Consider the following 27035-nt stretch of genomic DNA (forward strand, 5'->3'; position numbering starts at 1 on the left):
ATTTTACTTTTTATTTTTTTCTTAATATTTATTATGTAAAAATGCCTTCTCACGCGCCGTTTTAACTTTAACATGTCAAAAGAACGATTGTAGCACTTATTTTATAGGTGAAAGGTTAACCCCTCAACCGTCCTTTTGACATGACATTTGACCCATTGAGTTAAAATGCCGCGTGTGAAGTGATTTTTTTACGGACTATACTAGTCTGATTCTGATTGCAAAAGGACAGACTAACTAAATTAAAACTGTCACACTGAGAACTGTAAAACTTTCGTGACTAGGTGCCAGTAGTCTTTAATTAAAAATTCGTTTTGTATCCTTATTTACCAATATTAAAAAGAAAAAGGGCTCAGTTTAGAAATTAGAAGCATTTTAGATCTTATTAGAATTTAGAAATAGAATTGAGCTATTAGAAATATCTTATAATTTTTTTGGGACACAAACTCATGTATGTGTAAATTTTAACTTTATCAGCCCTGTATTTAGGTTCGGAGCATATTATCTGACAAGGACAGCCAGACGTATCAAATTTTTCATTCGGACCTATGGAGCCCTAAAAAGCTAACCAAAATGATTCCTCCGCCCTGGCGGCCCGGCTGGATAGATATCAATTTGACCTTGACTTTCAAGTTTAGCGCAGGCAAAGCGCAGGTGGCGCTGTCTACTCGATTTCATGTCTTCATTTCAACGTCAAGCGAAAACTAACTCAACGACTTATACATAAGGTACCTTTTCAATTGTATCGACACGAGTTTGACAGCTACCTAGTTGTACAGTCTACCTAACAAGTACTGTTCTAAACTGTTAATAAACGCGCAAGCAATTCTCATCTTTTATTTACGTAAACAACCTGTTGTGAGCAACAAATAATTATGAAACCTGTCTTTATAAACTAATTACATAATATTTAGTAAGTTTGTTAGGGTTTTAAGGGCTAAAGTACGGTGAAAATCAAGTTATTTTCCCTTTTTCTCGGTTTGATACCACAAACGAGAAACGCACTAGGCCGACGCCAATCGTTTGTTTGTTGACATTAGTACGTCAAATAGTAGTCTCGTGAAACGCGTAGAGTGCCGAAACTCTTATTTAGAACGTAAAATAACCACACTTACACATCAAATAAACACAAAGTGAGAGTAATCTTTTGTGTAGTTGCCGCTAATAAACATATTTATGAATAACTAACCGCGTTGGTGAACAAACAAAAAGGCGGGGAAAATCAGTGCCAGTGACGAATTATACATCTATTTATAGCCAGACCTATGGCGCGATGTTTTCTTGCATAGAACCGTGTTGCGTCTCGTAAAAAGAATTCTTATTGGTATTTTACGACGGATACAACAACGTTTGTACTCTATTGTCTTATTACTTTTTAATTATTGTCGTTTGATTGTTGCATAGAAAACCCAGCCGCCTAAACAAGTTTGACAGCTCACAGATGCACACATACAAATGACTTTTTGCGCATGTGTGCACAAATCGAGCAGTGATGTGAAATTCTTGCGTTATCGATTAGTAAGATAATTTCAAGGGCGCACATACAGTACCTTGATGTACGTTTTGTTTTATGAAATTGATATGAGGATGCTCGAGTATCATTCGAGTTAAATCATCACTGATACTCTATTACTTACTGATTAATAATACATAATAAAATGGAGTCCCCTCAGATTAATTTGAAAGATAATGACGAAGCGACACGCAGTACATCAACTACAAGTTCTAATCAGCTTTTTATGGCCGAAAGCTTTGATTTAACTGATGACACATTCCGCATGAGTTTAGACTACATTTCCGTTATTGGAGAAAATGTTACGATAGGAGAAAGAGATCCATCTGTCGACAATGTAACTAACAATATGGTTCTTGAACCACAAACTCCTTGCAATACTCCTTTAGAGGATGAAAAGACAAAAATGACGTTATTAACTGATTATATTGATATAGTAGAAGACAGAGATGTCGCTAATGTATCTAACAAAATCGTTGATGTAACACAAACGCCTTGCAATACTCCTCTTGAAAGTGATATAACTCTTACGCCGCCAAAAATGACAACCGCAATAAAGTTGCCTATTGACATAGAAGAAATAGATCTTTCTATTGATGATAATGTATCTAATACAACGTTGAATGAAACACAAACACCTTACAATACTCCTGTAGAGGGTGATATAACTCTCACACCAACAAAAAATACTGCAACAAAGTTAATGCCTATTAATACTGATACTGTAAAAGAAACAGATCCTATTGATAACGTAAATAAAAAAATGGTTACCGAAACACCTTGTAATACTCCAATAGATGGAGATTTAGCCCTTACGCCAGCAAAAATGACTACTCCAACAAAGTTAATGTCACCTATTGATACACCAAAACGCACAGATGAAACGCAAGGAAGTGGTTCTAAAGCGCACACTTTACTAAAGTTATCATTAACTAAAAATAAGGACGACATATTTGTCAAACCATCTCCAGTGGCAGAAGTAATGTCTCCAGCGAAAATGTTGCAATTCGAGGTTGACGCTGCGAAATGTCCAACCCCAACTATGAAGAGAGCGGCAATAGACTTCAACTTTTTCAACGAGAACAACTTTGAAGAGTATTTCGTTGATGTGCCACAAGTCAAAGAGATAATTGAAGAAAAGGATGCAAAGGTTTTCAAAGAAACGCCGGTTATTGTCAAGGCGAACACCGTTCGGCATGAAATTGGATATGGTAAGTGAAAACTACTTAGTGCAGTAACTAGAGTTTTTTTTTTTTGCTCTCTCGTCTGGCTTTACAAAAATTAGCCAATGTCAAGTTTGTAGTTATTTGTAACAAGTTAGTTAAACTATACAAGTATGGACCCCGTCTGTGCCGGCGCTCGCCGACATACGCACGGCACCCACTTAGAGCGATTTCCAGTCAGTTTTAACAAAAAAAAAACACTCCAAAAAGGCAGAGCACGCCTGCCAGCTAACACCAACACAGACGAAGTCCACTAGAGTTTTAACTAAACTAAGTTAAACATTGGTAAAACTCATTTGCAGAATACCGCAACCTAACGACTAAAACCGAATCTACCTTCTTCTTGTCCTTTATCCCAATCTATGTGGAGTCGGCACATCATGTCTTTTCGTCCACTCACTTCTGTCCAACGTCAACGCATTTTCCACCTCTTTAACACATAAATATCCTCTTTCACGCAATCCATTCACCTTTTCTTTGATCTTTCTCTCCCTCTTTTTCCTTCCACGTACATATTTAACATTCTTCTAGGAACAGAGACTCGTCTATCTGGCTTATAATTCGCGCGTACAAAACAGCGCGAAAGCAACAACCAATAGCCGATGGGCGTGCGCTGTGATTGGCTAAGATATTTTCGCGCCATTCAAAAAGATTTCTGCGCAGGTACATTGGCGTAACTTATAAAAGTGGTAGTTAGTACTGTAATTTTTTTAAGCAAAACTTTTTAAAGGACGACGGGAATGGGATACAGAGCTACCTTTTGACAAGTGAAGCGAGCTCTACGAGACTTGAATGTAGACCCGTCTCTTTTTTTTTCTCCTCTGGCTTTACTTAGATTAGCCAATGTCAAGTTTGTAGTTATATTACAAGTAAGGGAAAGATATGTACGCAGTTTCCCGCCCCAACCCGTCTCTTGCACCTTAAGGTGAATGCGACGGGTCTGCCCGCGAAATTCAAATTTAATTTGGTTTTTCGCTATTTGTAAGCTAATACGACAAAGTACGCTTATGGCACTTTAATTGCGCCAATGGTAGTAACATCCTCACAGGTTTATATAAAAATCTTTACTTGAAAGGGTCCAGTTTAAGAAATTAGTAATTATAGTATCGACTAATTTGTGAGTTACTCATGTAAAAACATAAGACTATAATATATGTGTAAAACTCATTATTTTGACTAATTTCTTAAACTTAACACTTTCAAGTAAAGATTTGTATGTAATCCTGTGAAGATGATACTGCCTCTGTCGGAATTAGAATGCCATAAGCCTACTTTGTCCTATTAATATTTTATGAATTGAATTTCGCGGGCAGACCCGTCTCTTGCAACTTAAGTATTTTGGTAGAGACCATGGTAGACATGTTTCTTTTAACGAATGATTGCATTGAGGAATAATTTAATAAATAGTTACCTATTTGTGTTTTGTATACAAAGAATAGAATATCATTTCTGGACAGGAAAAACCTCGTTTAATATTCATTACAATTACGTATGTACATACGAAAATGTTTTCAAATGGGAATCTGTTTTGCTTCAAAGGTTGGATAGTCGTCAATGGTCCAATGTTCACAGTTCGATTTATAGATTACACTTATTGTACACTAGCTGATGCCCGCAGCTTCGCCCGCGTGGATTGGTCAGATCCCCTGCAGCATCAGGATTGAGGAGTTTGAATCCAATTTTTTTATGGAACAATGTTGCAAAGTTCCTCTATCGATTAAAAAAAAATACGCAAATCGGTTCAGAAATCTCGGAGATATAGTGCATAGGTAGAAAAACAACTCCTCCATTTTTAAAGGCAGTTAAAAAAGTAGCCTATGTTACTCCTTGGTTAATCCTCTACTTGTCTATGAAGGTCTCGTCAAAGTAGGTTCAGCCATTCCGAAGATTAGCCCGTTCAAACAGACATTCATTTCAATTTAATTTATTAGTATAGATTTGAATTTCCAGACTAGATCCAAGCAATCTAAAAGATTAACTTTTAGATTGCTTGGATCTAGTCTGGAAATTCAAAAAAAGCGGTCATGTGCGAATCGGACTTGCATACGGAGGGTTCCGTGCCATCGAACAAGAAATAACACTTTTTAATTATTATGTTTAAATTTTAGTAGCGATCATCTTGAGATTATTATAATTTGCTGTTATAGCGGCAATGGAATACACATTCTGTGAAAAATTCAACTTTCTATATACATTAGGGTTCCATACCCGAATTGAGCCAACGAGATCCCATTACTAAGCCTCCGCTGTCCGTCCGTCTATCTGTCAGCGAACTGTATTTCATGAACAGTAATAGAAGAGAGTTGTCGATGCCGCTATAGTAACTAATAATAAGAATTTCAAAAGGGCCGACTTGAAAATTTTAAAAATTATTATTTCTTGTACGATAGTGCGAAACCCTTCATAGGACTTCGTCTGTATTGGTGTTAGCTGGCGGGCGTGCTCTGTCTTTTTGGAGTGTTTTTTTTTTTTATAGTTTAACTAACTTGTTACAAATGACTACAAACTTGACATTGGCTAATCTAAAAGCCAGACGAGAGAGAAAAAAAAACCCCATCGTATCCAAAGTCTGACTCGCACTTGGCCAATTTTTCTACACACTGTTGTAAATGAGCAAAATATCTAAAAATTCTTTCGGAACTCGATACTCGATATTGAATATACCTAACTATAACGATTATGACAATTTAATTAATTTGTAAATGAGTAGCCTCAGACCAGTTCACCTTATCGTATCTTTATTAATAGAAAACAATTAATGTTTTATTATGTGTTACTAACGCTGACAGTGTTTATCTTAAGAGCCCGCTTCATCGAAGCGAGAACTCGCTTGGGTGGAACCTCAAATAATGCTGTTTCCACAGATGACGGAAACAAGTAACAACAAGAAACAGTTAAAAATTATTTTGCTATAATCCGCCAACAGTTGCTGTTGGCGGATTATAGCAAAATAATTTTTAACTGTTTCTTGCTAAACATGAACTTCCGCAAAGTAACGCCTGATTCTATCCAACAAGTAACAACGTTTATTTGTGTGTGCCATCCTTTCCCGCTAACCGCACCTCACCCCGAGAGAGACCGGGTGAAAAACGGAATCCTTATAAGATCAATATTTTGTCTGTCTGTCTGACTGTCTGTCCGTCCGTCCGTCCGTCGTGTCTGTCAAGAAAACTTATAGGATACTTCCCGTTGACCTAGAATCATGAAATTTGGCAGGTAGGTATTAGGTCTTATAGCACAAGTACAGACATAAATGCGAAAACCGCGAATTTGTAGTTCCATCATTAAAAAAAAAATAGGCCAAGTGCGAGTCAGACTCGCGCACTGAGGGTTCCGTACTCGGGTATTTTTTCAAACATTTTGCACGATAAATCAAAAACTATTATGCATAAAAATAAATAAAAATCTGTTTTAGAATGTACAGTTAAACAGGTAAAGCCTTTTCATATGATACCCCACTTGGTATAGTTATCTTACTTTGAAAATTGAAACATATTTAAATATTTTTTTTAATGATATGACCGTGGTTTTCAGATTCATTCCTGTACTTGTGCTATAAGACCTACCTACCTGCCAAATTTCATGATTCTAGGTCAACGGGAAGTACCCTATAGGTTTCTTGGCAGACACGACGGACGGACAGACGGACAGACAGACAGAAAACAAAGTGATCCTATAAGGGTTCCGTTTTTCCTTTTGAGGTACGGAACCCTAAAAAATTAAAATATGTTTCAATTTTCGAACTATGGGCCCTGCCCATTGCCACTTCAGCTTCGTAACTCGTTGAGTTATTCCGTGCCGTAGCTCTACTCATTTTAATGTCACACACTGGTAATAGACTAGGTAATAAATATACATCAAACAAGTGTAAATTAAAAATTTATAACACCCCCGACAAGTGAAGGTTACAGTAATTAGAAAAGAACTGATAACTTTCAAACGGCTGAACTGATTTCTTGGATTATAGCTAAGAACACTCTCGATTAAGCCACCTTCCGAACAAAAAAAAACTAAATTAAAATCGGTTCATTAGTTTAGGCGCTACGGTGCCACAGACATATACACAGATACACAGATACACACGTCACCCTTATAACACCCCTCTTTTTGGGTCGTGGGTTAAAAATACTTATACTTAACTGTAATAGATTAATATGATCGTTCTACCTACTTCTATGAATTTTAAATACCCTTAGCTATAAAAATTCTTTGCAAAGTAATTTAAGTATCTGCCTGGCATTTGAAACCCTGACTTCTTGCAATGTTATCGCTAGGTCATTCTTTCGCTTTTCGTATCATATAGAGGTTTGTTTTTCGAGCTCACTATACAAATACTATAAAACATAGCTACCTAGAAATCTCTTTACAAATACTAAGTAGGTACTTTGTTGATTTCTTAACACGGCCCTCTCCGTCACTTACTCCATACAATCGTAGCCCCAATTTCATTTGAATATTAAGCAACCAAAGTCCATGAAATTTTGCAGACATATTCTAGAAACTAATATCTGTGCCTGTGGTGTTTTAGATTTTTCTAAAAATATGTAGTTTTAAAATTACAGGGGCTCAAAGATTTGTATGTGAATTTTTAAGACCGCGTAACTTTGAAACCGAATATGTTAACGGAAATCTGGAAAACCACAGGCATAGATATTAGTTCTCGGAACGTTTTTACAAAATTCCATTGAGTATGATTGGTTAGTATTCCAATGAGAGAGGAACTACGTTTGTATGGAGCGAGTGACGGAGAGACCCCTCTTAACTTCCTAAATGATACCTTCGAGTATAGTCCGTACTTTTCACGTGCCATTTTAACTCTATGGGTCAACTGTCATGTCAAAAGCACGGAATTTACCTTTAAGGTCAATTTTAAGGTGGAAGCGAAGGGCCTGCCCGCGAAATTCAAATTTAATTTGGATTTCGCAATTTGTAAACTAATACGACAACGTAGGCTTATGGTATTTTAATTGCGACAATGGCAGTGTCATCCTCACAGGTTTATATAAAAATCTTTACTTGAAAGGGTCCAGTTTAAGAAATTAATACTAGTATCGACTAATTTGTGAGAATAGTCGATACTAGAATATAAATTTGAATTTCGCGGGCAGGCCCGTCTCATGCCCCTTAAAATAAGGACTAAAACTTAAAACCGTACTTTTGACATGACATTTGACACATAGTTAAAATGGGGCGTGAGAAGTCATTTTTAGGGTTCCGTACCTCAAAAGGAAAAACTAGGATCACTTTGTTGTCTGTCTATCTGTACGTCTGTCGTATATGTCAAGAAAACCTATAGGGTACTTTTCGTTGATCTAGGATCATGAAATTTGGCAGGTTGGTAGGTCTTATAGTGGAAGTAAAGGAAAAAATCCGAAAACTGTAAATTTGAGGTTACATCACGAAAAAAAAATTAAAATATGCCCATGAACAAATAATTTGTATTTTCAACTTTCAAAGTAAGATAACTATACCAAGTGGGGTATCATATGAAAGGGCTTTAACTGTACAGTCTAAAATAGTTTTTATTTATTTTTATGCATAATAGTTTTTGATTTATCGCGCGAAATGTCGGAAATAATACCCGAATAGGGAACCCTCGGTGCGCGAGTCTGACTCGCACTTGGTCGGTATTTTTTATTATTTTTCCTGTTGACTGCTTACTTGAAAAGGGAAGAGTAGGCACCTATCTAGTTTATGTGGACGTTAGAACCTAGTTCTACGGAACGAGGTCTAGACCTTGACCGTAATAACGCTAGTCCTACATCGGGGGCCGCGGCCTGTGCTGTGAATCTACCTACCTTTAATTTTATAACGTTAATTATTGCGTATAATTTATTTATCAACTAGCTGATGCCCGCGGGATCCTGTGGGAACTCTTTGATTTTCCGGATTAAAAAGTAGCCTATGTGCTAATCCAGGGTATAATCTATCTCCATTCTAAATTTCAGCCCAATCCGTCCAGTAGTTTTTGCGTGAAGGAGTAACAAACATACACACACACACACATACATACCAACTTTCGCCTTTATAATATTAGTGTGACTAGATGATGCCCGCAGCTACGTCCGCGTGGATTGGGCAGATCCCCTACAGCATCAGGATTAAGGAGTTGGAATCCAAATTTTTTATAGAAAAACGTAACAAAGTATCTCGTATAAAAAAATCGATTGTAAAAAATGAAGCAAATCGGTTTAGAAATCTCGAAAATATCGGTGTACTTAGGTAGACGCCAAAATAAACGTAACTCCTCCATTTTTGAAAGTCGTATATATACCATCGTACAAGAAAAATACTTTATTTTTTATTTTTCATAGCAGTCATTTTGATTTTTTTTTTTTGTTATAGCGGCAATAGCTATAAATATACACATTCTGTGAAAATTTCGACTCCCTATCTATTACGGTTCACGAGATACAGCCCGCTGAGAGACATACTATAGACGAACGGACAGCGGAGTCTTAGTAATAACGTCCCATTGGCACTCTTAAGGTACGGAACCCTAAAATCAAATTCTAGAATATACTTAATTAAAGTTTTGCACGTACGAAAGAGACTACTCATTATCTTGATTACAAAATTTCTATCAAAGTGCTTGCTTGTGTTTTTAAAACACGGAACTAGGTACGTGACTTTTCTTTTTTTTTATTCAAAAGCGAAGGTCGGTTGTACTGCGTACCTATTTCCGCGTCTTCAATGATAAACAGTTATTGCCAGATCGCAATTTGTGAGACGTTTCCTTTAAACGATTGCAATATCCACTTTATTTTATAGTTTTAATGAATTAGGTAATTATCTACGCAGAAATCCAATTCATTATTTTCCGAGAGACCATTTTGGAAATCCCTTCTTGAGATTATCTATAATTTAAGCACAGAATATGTTATAATAGTAAGTAAGTATTTCTGTTAATTGATTTTAATCTAAAAAAAAAATAGCAAGTAAGGTATCTAATCTAAGATTCATGTTTTAACCCTCGATTCATAAAGAGGGGTGTTATAAGTTTGACGTGTGTATCTGTGTATCTGTCTGTGGCATCGTAGTTCCTAAACTAATGAATCGATTTTAATCTAGTTTTTTTTTTTGTTTGATTTTCTTGGATTATACGCTCTCGATCAAGCCTCCTTGATCGAGAGCGTATAATCCAAGAAAATCGGTTCAGCCGTTCGAAAGTTATCAGTTTTTTCTAGTTACTGTAACCTTCACTTGTCGGGGGTGTTATACATTTTTAATTTACACTTGTTAAATTTTTGAATCCGTTAATAGAACGGATGTAATACGGACGTTGTTTTATTATAATTTTCTAGGTACTTAAGCAAACAGAAATACATGTAATTACTCGAATTTCAAGCTTCCGAGGTTTTAATGCAAACCTTGGATAAAACAGCTAAGTAATTAAATAAACGATTAATTTAACTAAAAATTCACATAAAGTAGGTAATCTTGCTTGAACTGAATACGTTACTGTTAACTTGCTTTCACTTGCAAACTCAATTATGGTAATGGTTAAGAGGGGTCCCTCCGTCACTCGCTCCATACAAACGTAGTTCGTCTCTCATTGGAATAAGTACTAACCAATCATACTCAATGGAATTTTGTATAAACGTTCCGGGAACTAATATCTATGCCTGTGGTTTTCCAGATTTCCGTTAAAATATTCGGTTTCAAAGTTACGCGGTCTTAAAAATTCACATACAATGCTTTGAGCCCCTGTAATTTTAAAACTACATATTTTTAGAAAAATCTAAAACACCACAGGCACAGATATTAGTTTCTAGAATATGTTTGCAAAATTTCGTGGCCTTTGGTTGCTTAATATTCAAATGAAATTGGGACTACGATTGTATGGAGTAAGTGACGGAGAGAGCCCTGTTAACATATACAAAGTTACATATATATCCAGAACACAGAGCACCATAATACTCTCAGGCTGAAATCTAAAGAGCGTACTTACTCTAAGACCTACCTATATTATGTAGAGCGCTCTTTGACTTTGCTCAAACTTAAGACACTGTTAAAACGAGACAGCCTTATACCGCTGGAATAAATCTGTCTCGTTTTTATTAAAACTTAAGTCTAAAGCAAAGTCAAATTGCGCTCTACAGATTGCAACCTTTAAGAAATTAGCTCTAGTATCGATTAATTTGTGAGTTATAGTCAATACTAGAGCTAACTTCTTAAACTGGACCCTTCCAAGTAAATTTTTTTATATAAACCTGTGAGGATGATTAAAATGCCATAAGCCTACGTTGTAAAGTTTATAAATTGCGAAAAACCAAATTAAATTTGAATTTCGCGGGCAGGCCCGTCTCATGTCCCTTAAGGTGCACTACACGGGTTTGCCCGCAATATTCAAATTTAATTTGGTTTTTCGCAATTTGTAAACTAATACGACAAAGTAGGCTTATGGCATTCTAATAGCGCCAATCGCAGTATCATCTCCACAGGTTTATATAAAAATCTTTACTTGAAAGTGTTCAATTTAAGATATTTGTTAAAATAATGGGTTTGACGTGAGTTACACACAAATTAGTCGATATTCTGACTAATTTCTACCAATAATAAAACACTAAAAAGTAAAAAATAATTTAATTTATTACAAACTATAATGTTATTATGTAGGTACTTATACAAGAATAATAATAAAAATTTAAAATTTAAATTACTTATAAAAATTTATAAAATTATATGTAATTAAAATTTAATAATTATATATAAAATTTATATAATTATATATTTCATATAAATATATTAATAATAATTTTTTTTGGAGTCGCGAGCCGCTGTCTTTACATACCTTTGAGAATATTGTCAAGAACTCTCAGGCATACCGTGAATTTGTGGTAATAGAATATCACAAAAAAAAAAATTGGAGTGATAAATTTTTATTGGAGTGGTTTTATATAATAGAATAGAATAGAATTTTTTATTCAAATAAACTTTTACAAGTGCTTTTGAATCGTCAAATAATTTACCACTGGTTCGGAATGCCGTTCCTACCGAGAAGAACCAGCAAGAAACTCGGCGGTTGCTCTTGTTCAATTTACAATAATATTCTGTTATATATGTTTGAGATTTCTTGTACGATAGTAAGACTACAGAACCCTTCGTGTGCGAGTCCGACTCGCACTTGGCTGTTCTTTTTAATAACGAACAAGAACGAACACCGCAAAGAATCTAGAAAGAGATGTAAAATAGTTTGGCTTTCGTTACGCTCTTGCATTCTCTATCTCCTTCTACTTAATAGATAAGCGATACCTTTGTCTCGCTTTGTTTACGTCCATGAAATGTTGACTTGATAGTCAATGCAAAATTATTAGATAAATGCTAGAAAGAGAGGTATTGGATGTGATTTTGTTGAAAGGACACCAGTAATAAATAAATGATATGTATAAGGTTCAAAGCATATATTTAGGCCTAGGCTTTTAATTTTTTTCTTAATTAAAAAATATTTTATTTTTTCTAACCTTGGAATGGAATGAGTCTTCGCTTACGTGCTAATGAGAAATTAATTTTTTTAATAGATTGTGTTGTGTGGGATTTTTTTTAAATTAGTTATTGGTTTCGTAATTATCCAAGTGTTTCTTTAAGAAATATTGAAATGTTAACTATTGAGATTTCTATAGCCAGTTATTACTGAGAAGTTATGATTTAAAGCCTTAAAGGCATTAGTGCATTCGATTTTAGAACGAACAGAAAAACGAACAAATGTAGCTCATCAATGGATTGGCAGCGCTTAATGTTGCACATATACCTTAGTGAGTGAGATAGAGTATAACAGTCAGTTTCACTTCCATTGAGTGTTCCACGAGCATGACAGCCCGTGTTTGTTTTTTTGAACATTTTAATTTTTTCACTAAATTAAATCAGACATACATTTTGGAACATTGCTAAAATATGTTATCTAATCCAAATATATTATTGTATTAACTCTTACCTATTTAAAACCTAGTTGAGAAAATATTGTTAGGATTGGACTTTGGAGACGCTATGGGTTTATCTGCGAAACTTACCTGTACTGCCTGGCCTCGTAAATCGTATCGTAGTGGGGGCAGCGCCTCTCGCACGTCGCACGGTTTCTATTTTGCGTTTCTCAAATTCAATTTAGTTACTTTATCGCGCTGAGTGAGTTATCATTCGCGCTAGCATTTTTAATTTATACCTAAAATAGTGATAATGATACATTTTTTAGGCAAACAATAAACATAGGTAACGGTTTAGTGATAGTGTAAGGTTATAAATACGAACTGTTCAGTGTCAAACGGACTTTACCAAAAGTGTAGTGAATTTTTATACAAAACCAAGCGTTTGGATTTTTGTGAACGACATCGTACGAGGAAACGAGGAATAGGCTGTGATTATTGCTAAAATACGAAAGAGGAAACGACGTTTGACGTTTTGAATTTCAACAGAGTGAAAGTAGTCGCGAGTGACATTCGAATTTCGATTTGTTCAAATCACGGAGGCGCCTGTTCGCTAATACGCAGTACAGTTTGAATGGATTTTTAAATCGGTCGGTTAACATCATAGGAGCGCCCTCTGCGGATTGTGTCTGTTGAACTTAACGCGATTCAGTGCAGGTACGAGTGGCAAGTATGCTGGTGAATTACGTGTCGTGATAACTTTCGCTAAGGATTTTAGTTGTTATTATTGCCTAATTGAGTAATTAGTGGTCGTCGTGCAGTCGTTTTGACGCGCTGGCGTGCTGCAGTCGATGCCTACATGATCTTGAGGGGTTGAGCCATGGCGACAGCAGAAATGAGTCTGCCTGATAAAAAGCCTGAGCACGAGTCAGGGTACTACGAAGGCAGCGACCAGGAGGGCAGCATGGAGTGTGGGTGCCCTTCCCCAGTAAGTTCCAGAAATTCCTCCCACTCCACCAAGTTGAAGACCAGACATAGTGCTCATAAACTTAAGAAAGGTCCAATTAAGAAAATTAAAACCGACCACCCTGTGAACGGACATAATATCAATCATATAGACAAAAGTGTGGAGATTGTTGAGTCAGTGAATAAGAATGTGGAAGAACCAGTGCCTGGACCGAGTAAGAGTAGCAGTTCCGTGGAGTTGATTGGTGCTACAGTGCCCGCCCCGGCTAGGGACTCTGTGGATTGGCATTTGGTTGAGGCTAGTAAAATTAGGAAAAGAAGCAAAGGTCAGTTATTTCAGATTTTATTCTAACTATAATTATTAAGGGATATTGTGAATGGTGTATGTAGATAACTCCAAATCAAACACCATTGCACATGAGGTATATTAATTACACTTTTGCTAATGATTATGAAATGTGTAATTTAAACACTATAAAGAATCAGTGCACTCAAAAGACTGCATAATATTACATTAACTATAATGCTTATGATTAGGCAAGTCTGATTGTCTTGTGATGCTAAATGTGAAATGAGTAATGAATAATCTGTTCTCTACCAAAGTCTGGAAAAAATGCAATTCTCATTTTTGAATTTAGTGCTTCCAATTTCAAATATTGTTCCAAATAGCCAGCTGTAGTGTTCTTATTCTTTTGGGCTATGCAGGTTTTTGGGTACCCTTGACTGTCTCTGATCCAGTGTGCTTGGCTACACTTTATAGGTTAGGAAAAATTCAAAAAAAAATCAAAATGTTTTTATTCAATTAAACTTTTACAAGTTCTTTTGAATCGTCAAAAAATCTACCACTGGATTGAAATGCCATTCCTACCGAGAAGAACCAGCAAGAAACTCGGCGGTTGCTCTTGCTCAAAACTTGTGGCTGTCAGATACAGCAACTCTTTTCTGACTGGAGTTAGTACTCTAATCTCTCCTGGTATAGTTTGCTACCAAACCACACTACCACAGTGCTTGTTTTCTACCAAAGTCTGGAAAAATGCAACTCTCATTGCCTTGAACAGCAGAATTTTTGAATTAAGTACTTCCAATTTCAAATCTTGTTTCAAATAGTCTGCTGCAGTTTTCTTATTCTTTTGGGCTATGCAGGTTTTTGGGTACCCTGTATCACTTTGACTGTCTCTGATCCATTGTGCTTGGCAACACTTTATAGGTTCTTGCCAAAACTTGTCTACAAGATAGAGCAGAACTTTTCTGACTGGAGTTAGTACTCTAATCTCTCCTGGTATAGTTTGCTACCAAACCACACTACCACAGTGCTTGTTTTCCACCAAAGTCTGGGAAAAATGCAAATCTCATCGCCTTGAACCGCAGAATATTTGGATTAAGTACTTCCAATTTCAAATCTTGTTCCAAATAGCCAGCTGCAGTGTTCTTATTCTTTTGGGCTATGCAGGTTTTTGGGTACCCTGTATCACTTTGACTGTCTCTGATCCATTGTGCTTGGCAACACTTTATAGGTTCTTGCCAACACTTGTCTACAAGATAGAGCAGAACTTTTCTGACTGGAGTTAGTACTCTAATCTCTCCTGGTATAGTTTGCTACCAAACCACACTACCACAGTGCTTGTTTTCCACCAAAGTCTGGGAAAAATGCAAATCTCATCGCCTTGAACCGCAGAATATTTGGATTAAGTACTTCCAATTTCAAATCTTGTTCCAAATAGCCAGCTGCAGTGTTCTTATTCTTTTGGGCTATGCAGGTTTTTGGGTACCCTGTATCATTTTGACTGTCTCTGATCCATTGCGCTTGGCAACACTTTATAGGTTCTTGCCAACACTTGTCTACAAGATAGAGCAGAACTATTTGGACTGGAGTTAGTACTCTAATCTCTTCTGGCATAGTTTGCAGATGTCTGTGGCCTGGGAGCTTAAGGTTGTTCATGTGACTTGGGCATGTTTAAACCTAAACTTTTATACTTAACTAGAGGATGCCCACGGCTTCGCCGGCGTGGATTTCGGTTTTGAAATCCCGTAGGAACTCTTTCATTTTCCGGGATAAAAAGTAGCCTATGTCCTTCCCCGGAATGTATCCCAAGTCTGTACCAAATTTCATTAAAATCGGTTTTGCGGTTGGGCCGTGAAAACGTAGCAGACAGACAGACACACTTTCGCATTTATAATATTAGTATTTAGTATGGATTATTTGTGGCCAGCAACATGTGAGTAGCAAATAGAGGTGGTATATCACCTCCACCTATAAGTTTATTAGTCCTTCAACTATCTCCTAACCATACCACACAATTCCTTGTCTTTGGACACAGATTTCTGATGTCCCCCAGCTTACCCCTGTCACCCACCTGTTGCTTTTGTAAACCTAATATTCTAGCTAATTCTGTTATAAAAGGAATTACTACCTTATATCTCAATATTACCTATCCTATACCAATGGTAGATGCATTTGACGATTCAAAAGTACTTGTAAAAGTTTAATTTAACAAATGTAAATTAAAAATTTTCAACACCCCCGACAAATCATTTTCAAATAAATAATTATGTATATCTAGGCAACATCCATCTTAACAGCTTGACATTTTTCAGTTGACACTTGAATATTATGAACCTAAGGGTTATCTAACCTTCTTTTCTACAAGAAAACTAGAAAATAGCTGATAACTTTTAAACGGCTGAACCAATTTTTTTGGATTATAGCTAAGAACACTCTCGATCAAGCCACCTTTCAAACAAAAAAAAGTAAATTAAAATCGGTTCATTCGTTTAGGCGCTACAATGCCACAGACAGATACACAGATACACAGATACACATATACACACGTCAAACTTATAACACCCCTCTTTTTGGGTCGGAGGTTAAAAAAAAATCGATTTCAAAACAAAAAATATTTGACTTATAATCCACCTAAACAGATAAATCTGTATGGTACAATATACAGCATGCTAAATGAACCACCCTACTAGAGAAGCAGGAAAAGCAAGCAAATCCTCCAGAACACATTCAACATATTCTTTTTCTTCTCTCTGGGCTGGTTTCCGCACTTAAATGTTTCCGTCTGTTGTGCGTGCGTTGCCCCTCCCCACCGGAGTTCACTCCAGCCATCCAAGCTCGCTCCAGAAGCTGAGTAGACCGCCCAGGTTGCCGAGGGCTTCATGAAGTGAGGTTGGGGATCCCAAATGGCGTACTCAACATATTATGTTTTACTCTGATACAGACATCCTCAGGAAATGTAGGCTCCATAATTCACAATAACAAGTTGTAGTTGTAAGCACAACCTAGACTCTACATAATATTATTATACTAGCTGATGCCCGCAGCTTCGCCCGCGTGGATTGGTCAGATCCCCTGCAGCATCAGGACTGAGGAGTTGGAATCCAAATTTTTTATGAAACAATGTCGCAAAGTTCCTCTATCGATTAAAAAAAATATTACGCAAATCGGTTCAGAAATCTCAAAGATTTCGGTGTACATAGGTAGAAAAACACAACTCCCTTTTTGAAAGTCGGTTAAAAAAGTAGCCTATGTTACACCCTGGTCAATCCTCTACTTGTCTGTGAAACTCCCGTCAAAATCGGTTCAGCCGTTCCAAAGATTAGCCTTTTCAAACAGACAGACAGACAAAAATTTTAAAAACGTGTGATTCGTTCAAATAACCCTATGAGCTTAATATGAGGTAGTTATTTCGAAATTACAGACAGACACTCCAATTTTATTTATTAGTATAGATTGATCAATAAGCAGGGAACGCGGTGCGTTTTTATTTTATTAATCAATATTTTTTTTGGAGGAAACTGAAAACCAGCGCTGAGCATTGCCATCAATGCTCGGCCATGCTGAGTTTGCGCCCTATTGCTAATTGTTAGTTTTTATTTTTATAGATTTAATGTACTTATAACACATGTTTATGTCACTACTCACTAGCAATAAGAAAGCAATAAAGCCTATTTAATATTACTAGCCGATGCCCGCGACTTCGCCCGCGTGGATTTAGGTTTTTTGAAATCCCGTGGGAACTCTTTGATTTCCGGGATAAAAAGTAGCCTATGTGCTAATCCAGGATATTATCTATCTCCATTCCAAATTTCAGCCAAATCCGTCCAGTAGTTTTTGCGTGAAGGAGTAACAAACATACACACACACACACACACACACACACACACACACACACACACACACACACACACACACACACACACACACACACACACACACACACACACACACACACACATACAAACTTTCGCCTTTATAATATTAGTGTGATTATTATTAAAAACTGACTGACTGATTTATCAACACACAGCTTAAATTATTGGGGTCAGAAACTTGAAATTTTGATAAGTTCTGTACCCTTAAAGCTTAACAATTTATTAAAGTTCAAGGGTATCAGGCAGGAGATTGCCCGGACACTAAGACTAAGATGTATAGACCAGACTTAAGCTTCAGTTAAAATTACACGGTTTTATGTCAGTAGTATAGTGCTGTCTCGTTTTAACAGTGTCTTAAGTCTAAGCAAAGTCAAAGTGTGCTCTATACATCTCAACCTAAGTGTCTGGCAATGCACAACATGATTTCTCATACTGTTCTGAAGAAAATATAAAAATAAGAGTTTATATGTCTTTGTTACCTGATTTATGCCATGCCATGCCACCATGATCCAAAATTCATAGTCGCGAATTGTTCCTCCCTTGATGACAATACACAGAATCTCAGCTTTTTTTAACCCCCGACCCAGTTTGACGTGTGTATCTGTCTGTGGCATCGCAGCTCCTAAACTCATGAACCGATTTTAATTTAGTTTTTTTTTTTGTTTGAAAGGTGGCTTGATCGAGAGTGTTCTTAGCTATAATCCAAAAAAATCGGTTCAGCTGTTTGAAAGTTATCAGCTATTTTCTAGTTACTGTAACCTTCACTTGTCGGGGGTGATAAAATTTTTCAATTTACACTTGTATAAAATAACAAAGGTCTTGCCATTGCAGTCTCTTGGTCCTATTCATTACTGCCTTTTATGTGTTCAGATGTAACATCAAATTATGATGATAAATTCAACTTCTCTAATTACTTTGCAGTTAAACTGGTTCAGCTTGTTAGTTAATGAATGTACATTTTAAAAACTAGAAACTAGATAGGAATTTTTTTTCAATATTATACCTATCTGTCTGCCATTTGCTTTTCCAGCCATAATTAGATGTTAATTATTATTTAAATATTACTAGAGATTCTAGAGGAGAACTCTTTGGTTTTACGGGATAAAAAGTAGCCTATGTGCTAATCCAGGATATTATCTACCTCCATTCCGAATTTCAGCCAAATCCGTCCAGTGGTTTTTGCGTGAAGGAGTAACAAACATACACACACACACACACACACACATACAAACTTTCGCCCTTATAATATTAGCGTGATAGTGTGATGTACAAATTGATAAAAAAAGTGCTAGAATTGAAGATGTTGTACCTTGTTTTGTTGATGTACCTTGAAATATCCTTAGATATTTATAGAAACCAGCGAGTCAAATGTAACCATTAGAAATCATACATTGGCCTTTGTTTTAAATTGTAATATACCTAAATGATAACAACAGATAAATAACTAGAGGCTGTTGCTTATCATTATCAATAAAATGATAATTATCAAGGGGTTCATGACCTTGTTCCAAAGTTGAAGTGATAAATTATTCTTTCTTACGCTCTTTTTAACACCCGACCCAAAAATAGGGGTGTTATAAGTTTGACATGTGTATCTGTCTGTGGCATCGTAGCTCCTAAACTAATGAACCGATTTTAATTTAGTTTTTTTTTTGTTTGAACTATGGCTTGATTGAGAGTGTTCTTAGCTATAATCCAAGAAAATCGGTTCAGCTGTTTGAAAGTTAACAGATCTTTTCTAGTTACTGTAACCTTCACTTGTCGGGGGTGTTATAAATTTTTAATTTACACTTGTCTGATTTCATCTGATCCAAATCTGCAGGAGAACCAAGGGATGACCTCCCTGCAACGGATCAACGTAATTTTTTTCCATGGCTACTGTTAAAAACCTGGAGAGTGACATAGGATTTTTTTTATCCTGGAAAACCAGAGTTCCTATGGGACCTTAAAAAACCTAAATCCATGACAGGTATCAGTTTATACAAGTGTAAATTAAAAATTTTCAACACCCCCGACCAGTGAAGGTTTACAGTAACTCGAAAAGAGCTGATAACTTTCAAAAACTTGGAGTTTTCCAAACATTTTCCAAAACATCATTTTCAAATAAATAATAATGTATATCTAGGCAACGTCCATCTTGACAGCTTGACATTTGTCAATTGACTTAATATTAAGAACCTAACGGTTATCTAACGTTCTTTTCTACAAGAAAACTAGAAAAGAGCTGATAACTCTTAAACGGCTGAACCAATTTTTTTGGATTATAGCTAAGAACACTCTCGATCAAGCCACCTTTCAAACAAAAAAAACTAAATTAAAATCGGTTCATTCGTTTAGGCGCTACGATGCCACAGACAGATACACAGATACACAGATACACAGACACAGATTCACAGATACACAGATACACACGTCAAACTTATAACACCCCTCTTTTTTGGTCGGGGGTTAAAAAATATTTCTATTCTCTTTGGACGTATGGAAACAGTTAACAAGATAAAGTAAAACAACACTTAAACCTGACTACTATACTATATTTATGAACTTATTATTTTTTTCTTCTTTCATTTCATATCCCACTCGATACAATAGCAAAATATTTTTGGAGACCCCCCATTTTTTGGATGTTACATCCGTCAGGTTAATTTTTTTGCTAGAAATGTAGCCTATGTCACCCGAACCATAATAACGAATTGATTGACACCTCATTCATCAAAATCGGCTCAGTAGTTTAGGCACTACGGTGAAACACACAGAATCTGATACAAACATACATATTAGACTGCTAAAATCATAACCTTTTGGCTTTGCCGTAGTTGGGTAAAAAAAGTTTATCAAAGTAGGTAGGTCGGCCATGGTTCTGGTGGGAATAGTGTCTTATTATCGAGTCCTTGACGTAAACCGCGATAACGCTTATCAGTGCTATGGTTTACAATCACTAACTATAGTTTACACTTTAATGTTTTTGGTTTTATTTTTGTTCAAAATTCAGCAGGCATGGGGAAGTTTAATAGTTATATTGCAGGGTAGTTTAAACGCAAGTCCGCCCACATATTATGGGGTATTGTTCTGACCTTTGGGCGGAAGCACCCCATTGCCAACTTCTTCCAGATCGGATCCAAAGGTCCGTTCGACTTGTGGACGATCCCAAACTTATCGGCTCGTTGGAGGGCCTGGAGCACCGCAAAGACGTAAGCTCTCTTTGCGTGTTCTATCACCTTTATAATGGGGAATGCTCAGAACTGCTTCACCTTATTCCACCCCCTTTTTTACAACCGCACCGCCCGCCACCATAAGCATTTTCATTTCACCCTCACCACCTGAGTGCCTGGTGCACTTCGACCGCCCGTTGTACCAGATCCTTTTTCCACACACGTGCGAACTGTGGAATCAATTCCCTTCTAGTTCCCACTAGATTACAACATGGAGTTATTCAAAGGGCGGGCCAACAAATCTTGAAAGGCCGGCAACGCATTTGCGGTTCTCTGGTGCTGCAAATGTTCATGGGCGGCGGTAATCACTTAATATCAGGTGACTTGCCAGCTCGCGAGCTTATTTAAAAAAATCCAAAAAATGCATTGCAATTTGCGTATTTGTAGCATTTAGTTTTTTACAAAAAGTGCAACTACCGAGTTTTTTGCCGGCTCTTCTCAGTAGAAATGGCTTTCTGAAGTGGTGGTAGATTTTGACTCTTAGGTTGAAATCTATAGAGCGCACTTTGACTTTGCTTAGATTTAAGTTTCAGTTAAAACGAGACAGATTTATGCCAGCGGTATAATGCTGTCTCGTTTTAACAGTGCCTTAAGCCTGAGCAAAGTCAAAGTGCGCTCTAGGTTATTATTATTATCCGATGTTAGTGACCATTAGGTACTGATTCAGAGCGCAACTACGTTTTAGAGTATTCGCATCTTTTTCTTACCAATGTGATAAAGAAGGGACAGACAAGCTAATTTAATTTAGAACTGTCAAACTTCCTGACTTTAGGTGCCAGTCATGAGTCTTATTGTTTTTTGTAGAGCGCACTAAAATTGAGTCTTTAAATGTCAAGTTAATGTGCCATCCTTTTTTAACAATATCAAAAAGAAAAAGATGCAGATAATCTAAAAGTTTACAGAAAAACCTTACAAGCGTTGCTAATAAATAATGGATCTTCTCAATGGAAATGCATAGTATCTATTAAAAGATCGTAAAGCGACTCTTGCATTGCATAGTTTAAACAAAATCTTAACCCTTTATTTACCAGTTACTTTGTCGTATCTAAAAACAATTGAGTCTAGGTTCAATGAACCTTTGACTTTGAGTAGGTATTGAAATACCTATTTACTTTATACTTCACATTATATTTTTAACCTATCGTGAATTTATATGTAAATGTTGCTTGTAGAAACGTATGAGGGGGTGTGGCCTATAGAGGCACCGAGATGACTGTGTTGTTATTATTATTATGCGACATTGACCTAGGTCGGTATATGGATGGGACAAAGTCAATCCATATACTAACATCGCGATACTTACTCAGAAGTTAATATCATTATAATTAATCATCTCATCGCCGGCCCGGCTTGAGCTCCGCTCAGAATAACAAGGTTAGGCCATAGTCCACTATGCTGACCAAAAAAATGCATAGGTTATTAATTATTATTTATTAAGTAGTTTTAACCCCCGACCCAAAAAGAGGGGTGTTATAAGTTTGACGTGTGTATCTGTCTGTGGCATCGTAGTTCCTAAAGTAATGGACCGATTTTAATTTAGTTTTTTTTTTTTTTTGTTTGAAAGGTGGCTTGATCGAGTGTTCTTAGCTATAATCCAAGAAATTCGGTTCAGCCGTTTGAAAGTTATCAGCTCCTTTCTAGTTACTGTATGTAACCTTCACTTGTCGGGGGTGTTATAAATTTTTAATTTACACTTGTTTAATAGTATCCAACTTCTATACTAATGTGTGCTAATATTATTGTTATAAGTAAATGCGAAAGTGTGTCGTTTCACGTTTACAATACATATTAATAAGATTCTAGTAATAAAATAATACTATAGATAATGCCCGCGACTTCGACTAAGTGTATTTAGGTTTTTTTAAATCCTTTGATTTTCTGGGACAAAAGTAGCATATGTCTTTGACTATAGTTCCAGGACTTTGACTATACCCAATACCCATACAAAAAATCATGTCGATCCGACGCTCCGTTGCGACGTGATTAAAGGACAAACCAACAAACAACCTTCCGCATTTATAATATGGGATACTGATACTACATCCGAATACGGGATAAAAGCTATCTCTGTCCTAAAAAGATGATGCACGCGACTTAATCCACGTAGAATTAAATGTTTTAACTCCTGTGGAACCTGTGGAAACTCTTTGATTTTCCAGGACAAAATAGCCCGGGATGCAAGCTATCTCAGTACCTACTTTTCGTCAAAATCGGTTTAACGGGGCTCTCTCCGTCACTTACTCCATATAATCGTAGTTCCAACTTCATTTGAATATTAAGCAACCAAAGTCCATGAAATTTTGCTGACATATTCTAGAAACTAATATTTGTGCCTGTGGTGTTTTAGATTTTTCTAAAAATATGTAGTTTTAAAATTACAGGGGCCCAAAAATTTGTATGTAAGACGGTGTAACTTTGAAACCGAACATTTTAACGGAAATCTGGAAACCACAGGCATAGATATTAGTTCCCGGAACGTTTCTACAAAATTCCATTGAGTATGATTGCTTAGTATTCCAATGAGAGACGAACTACGTTTGTATGGAGCGAGTGACGGAGAGACCCCTCTTAAGTACTTGACAAAATTATATCAACTTTTAAAATGGACAGTTAAAATGCCAGGTCACATAATAATGGTGGTACTTACCAGCAACCGTTTTCAGAGAGGTGAAAGTAACTTTCGCAAAGAATATTTCAAATTGGTATTGGAACGATTTTGATCACTGTGACTCCACGATTTCTATATCGATATGGTTAAACCAAAATTCCTATGCTTGAAGACTGATCTAGTCTTCAAACAGTGTGTGTTGGCCGCACAGGGCAGAAAAGAATGCAGGCATTATGACGTAGACATCCGCTAAGAAAGGATTTTAGAAAATTCAACCCCTAAGGGCGTAAAATAGGGGGTTGTTTATGTAGTCCACGCAGCCAAAGTCGCGGGCCTAAGCCAGTTCATTTTTAACCACTAGGAAAATAGATGTAACCCTTGAACGTTAAACGTTCTTAAACGTTAAAAATTAACAATTATAACATTTAAGAAAATTAACCGCGAATAATTTTATTGTTTTGGTATTTTGTACAAGTTATGGGTTCGCCGCAAAGGTCAAGAAAAGGTTAATTTTGATTGGAATGACGAAAAATATTATGATAAAGGCAATTTTTCATTGATGACAGGTTCTCGCTTGGCTACAATGCTGATACGAGTTTTATAGTTATGGGAAACTAAATTCGATATCGTTTTCTCGGAGGGGGGGGGGGGGGGGGGAGCAGACACAATTACCCTATTACATAAGTACAATTTATGAAGACTCTGTACTGTATATGTAAACGCTGAAAAAGCTCGACTTATTTTCTTAAAATAAAAAACTCCGGTTATGTTCACGATAACTCCGGTTTCACAAACGAATCTGTAATCTTTCGTAGCTCCGGAGTTACACTAAAACCGGAATTCCGGTAGCTTTAGTTTTTACGTAATTAATTATTGTCACCACTATATTATCGTCTTTCAAATCTAACAAATCTTACAAACAAAAGGTGTACAACAGTACCTACTTTGAATAAATGATTTTGACTTTTTGGACTTCGGCAAGCCCTAAATGTTACTATGTTAGTAAATAAGTTATTTTTGTTGTTACAGTTAACCTAAACGGCGCTTCAAAAGTGGACATATCACATTTCGACTTGCTCAAAGTCCTTGGCACTGGAGGTGAGTTATAGTTAATTGTATTACATACTACCTTTGTAGTTTGTACCTACATTTTAAGTTTCCTTTTTTTTTTTGTAACCTGTCATTTGTGTTTTGTGGTGCAATAAAGTGTATATGTATACATTATACATACATACTAGATGATGCCCGCAGCTTTGCTCGCGTGGATTAAACTCTATTTAAATCCCGTGGGAACTCTTTGATTTTTCCGGGATAAAAGTTGCCTATGTCAATTTTCGGGGCGTAAGCTACCTCTGAACCTTTCATATAAATCGGTTAAACGGCTCGTGGGAACTCTTTGATCTTCCGGGATAAAAAGTAGCCTATGTCCTTCCCCGGGACGTAAGCTAAGTCTGTACGAAATTTCATCAAGATCGGTTAAACTGTTGAGCCGTGGAAAGCTAGCAGACAGACAGACTTTCGCATTTATAATATTTGCATGGATATGCGTGTAGGTACTTATAAAACTACACATTGTAACTATAATATAATAGTACTTATATGCCATTATATTATAATTAATAATTATATTATAATGCCTTATAAATTAACGTCAAATATATGACAGAAATGTGTATTTTAAACCACAAACTGTGCATAAACTTTTATTAATAAGGAACTTATTGAAGTTATGTTATTAGTTATTTGTATGATAGTTAATTAACTACTGCGATTCTAAACATAACCAGGCTAATTTTTTTTTTTTTTTAAATCTGGCTTTACTCTGATTAGCCAATGTCAAGTTTGCGATATTTTCATGTTATTGAATTTATATAAGTATGGACTCCGTCTATACTGGCGCCCGCCGACATACGCGCAGCGCCCCTTTAGAGCGCTTCCCAGTCAGTTCCACCACTAAAAAACACCAACTAACACAAAAAACAGCCACTCTTAACAAAAAAAAAAAACACTCCAAACAAGCACAGCACGCGCGCCAGCAAACGTCATCACAGACGAAGTCCAAGTCTAACTTATATATTATTGCAAAAACAACATGACACCTGACAAGTTTTTCAATGCGCAACTCCCAAACATTTAGGACTTATCACACTAATATTAAAAAGGCGAAAGTTTATGTGTATGTGTGTGTTTATTTTTGTTACTCTTTCACGCAAAAACTACCGGACAGATTTGGCTGAAATTTGGAATGGAGATAGATTATACCCTGGATTAAAACAGGCTACTTTTTATACCGGATAATCAAAGACTTCCCATGGGATTTAAAAAAAAAACCTATATCCACGCGGATCAAGTCGCGGGCATCAGTTAGTAATGCATGAATTTTCTAGAATTATATGTATAAAATAATGTGTTCAATTTGTTGAAAAAAATTGATTTTCAAAATACAGTATAAACTCTATATAACGACACCGAAGGGACTGTGCATTTTATGGCGTTATAGAGAGTTGTCGTTAAATGGAGAGAAGAAACATCAGAATTGGAAAAAGAAAAAGTTTATTTATGTGCATAAAAAAGAATGTTATTTGAACGCTAGAAAGTTTGTGAGCAACTAAGAATATGATAAGGTATAGATAATCCATGACTCCTACTTATGAGTCATGGTCAACAACAGTGTACACGTACAAGCAATCCCAATTTGTAAACAAAAGAACGAATTTCTTAGAATGTTCGGTATGCATGATGCCGACAGTCGAGTTTATTGCGGGCTAGGATAATAAAGCGACAATAGATCGTACACAGCTGCGCAGTTTTTACTAATTTTAGCAACTTAAAAGGTACTTTTTATTACTCAATTGTTGTCGTTATTGAGAGTGGGTGTAATGCTATGTAGAGTGAAACATGGTATGAAAGACAAGCTAAACCAACCGAAGCCAATTGATTTCGACGCTTAAGGGAGTTTGTCGTTAAATAGAGTGACGTTACATGGAGTTTACACTGTAATTACTAAACATATTCTCAAATGCTCACCCGTAAAATATTATGTTGATTGCAAACAGCATGCGCTCTCACGCTCGACTTAAAGCGACCGTGGTGAGCACTCTTAACAGGGCTCTCTCCGTCATTCGTTTCCACTCGTTTCATACAATCGTAGTTCCAATTTCTTTTGAATATTAAGCAACCAAAGTCCATGAAATTTTGCAGACATATTCTAGAAACTAATATCTGTGTCTGTGGTGTTTTAGATTTTTCTAAAAATATGTAGTTTTTTAAAATTACAGGGGCTCAAAGATTTGTATGAAAATTTTTAAGACCGCGTAACTTTGAAACCGAATATTTTAACAGAAATCTGGAAAACCACAGACATAGATATTAGTTTCTAGAATATGTCTGCAAAATTTCATGGACTTTGGTTGCTTAGTATTCAAATGAAATTGGAACTACGATTGTATGAAACGAGTGGAAACGAGTGACGGAGAGAGCCCTCTTAAGTATGCTCTT

General features: G+C 36.3%; 1 protein-coding gene and 1 long non-coding RNA gene across 3 annotated transcripts in view; one reads left to right on the forward strand and one right to left on the reverse strand.

Moving 5' to 3' along the window:
* Nucleotides 1-123: 123 nt before the first annotated feature.
* On the reverse strand, nt 124-18526 carry LOC123878242. Its single transcript, XR_006798800.1, has 3 exons — nt 18516-18526; nt 10895-10899; nt 124-200 (listed from the first exon to the last, which is right to left on the reverse strand). It is a non-coding gene; the product is annotated as an uncharacterized LOC123878242 (long non-coding RNA).
* LOC123878216 (ribosomal protein S6 kinase alpha-5-like) overlaps nt 1034-27035 on the forward strand; it is a 120459-nt gene continuing 94457 nt past the window's right edge. Inside the window, exons 1-2 of one of the 2 annotated variants that reach the window (XM_045925338.1) lie at nt 1034-2721; nt 24567-24635. In XM_045925338.1, coding sequence (XP_045781294.1) covers nt 1656-2721; nt 24567-24635 — 1135 coding nt within the window. In that variant the 5' untranslated portion in view covers nt 1034-1655. Of the gene's footprint in view, nt 2722-12783; nt 13886-24566; nt 24636-27035 lie in introns of those variants that run through there. The other variant, XM_045925340.1, reaches the window with a different exon arrangement.

The sequence above is a fragment of the Maniola jurtina genome, chromosome 25 (assembly GCF_905333055.1).
Source record: "Maniola jurtina chromosome 25, ilManJurt1.1, whole genome shotgun sequence".
Taxonomy (NCBI): domain Eukaryota; kingdom Metazoa; phylum Arthropoda; class Insecta; order Lepidoptera; family Nymphalidae; genus Maniola; species Maniola jurtina.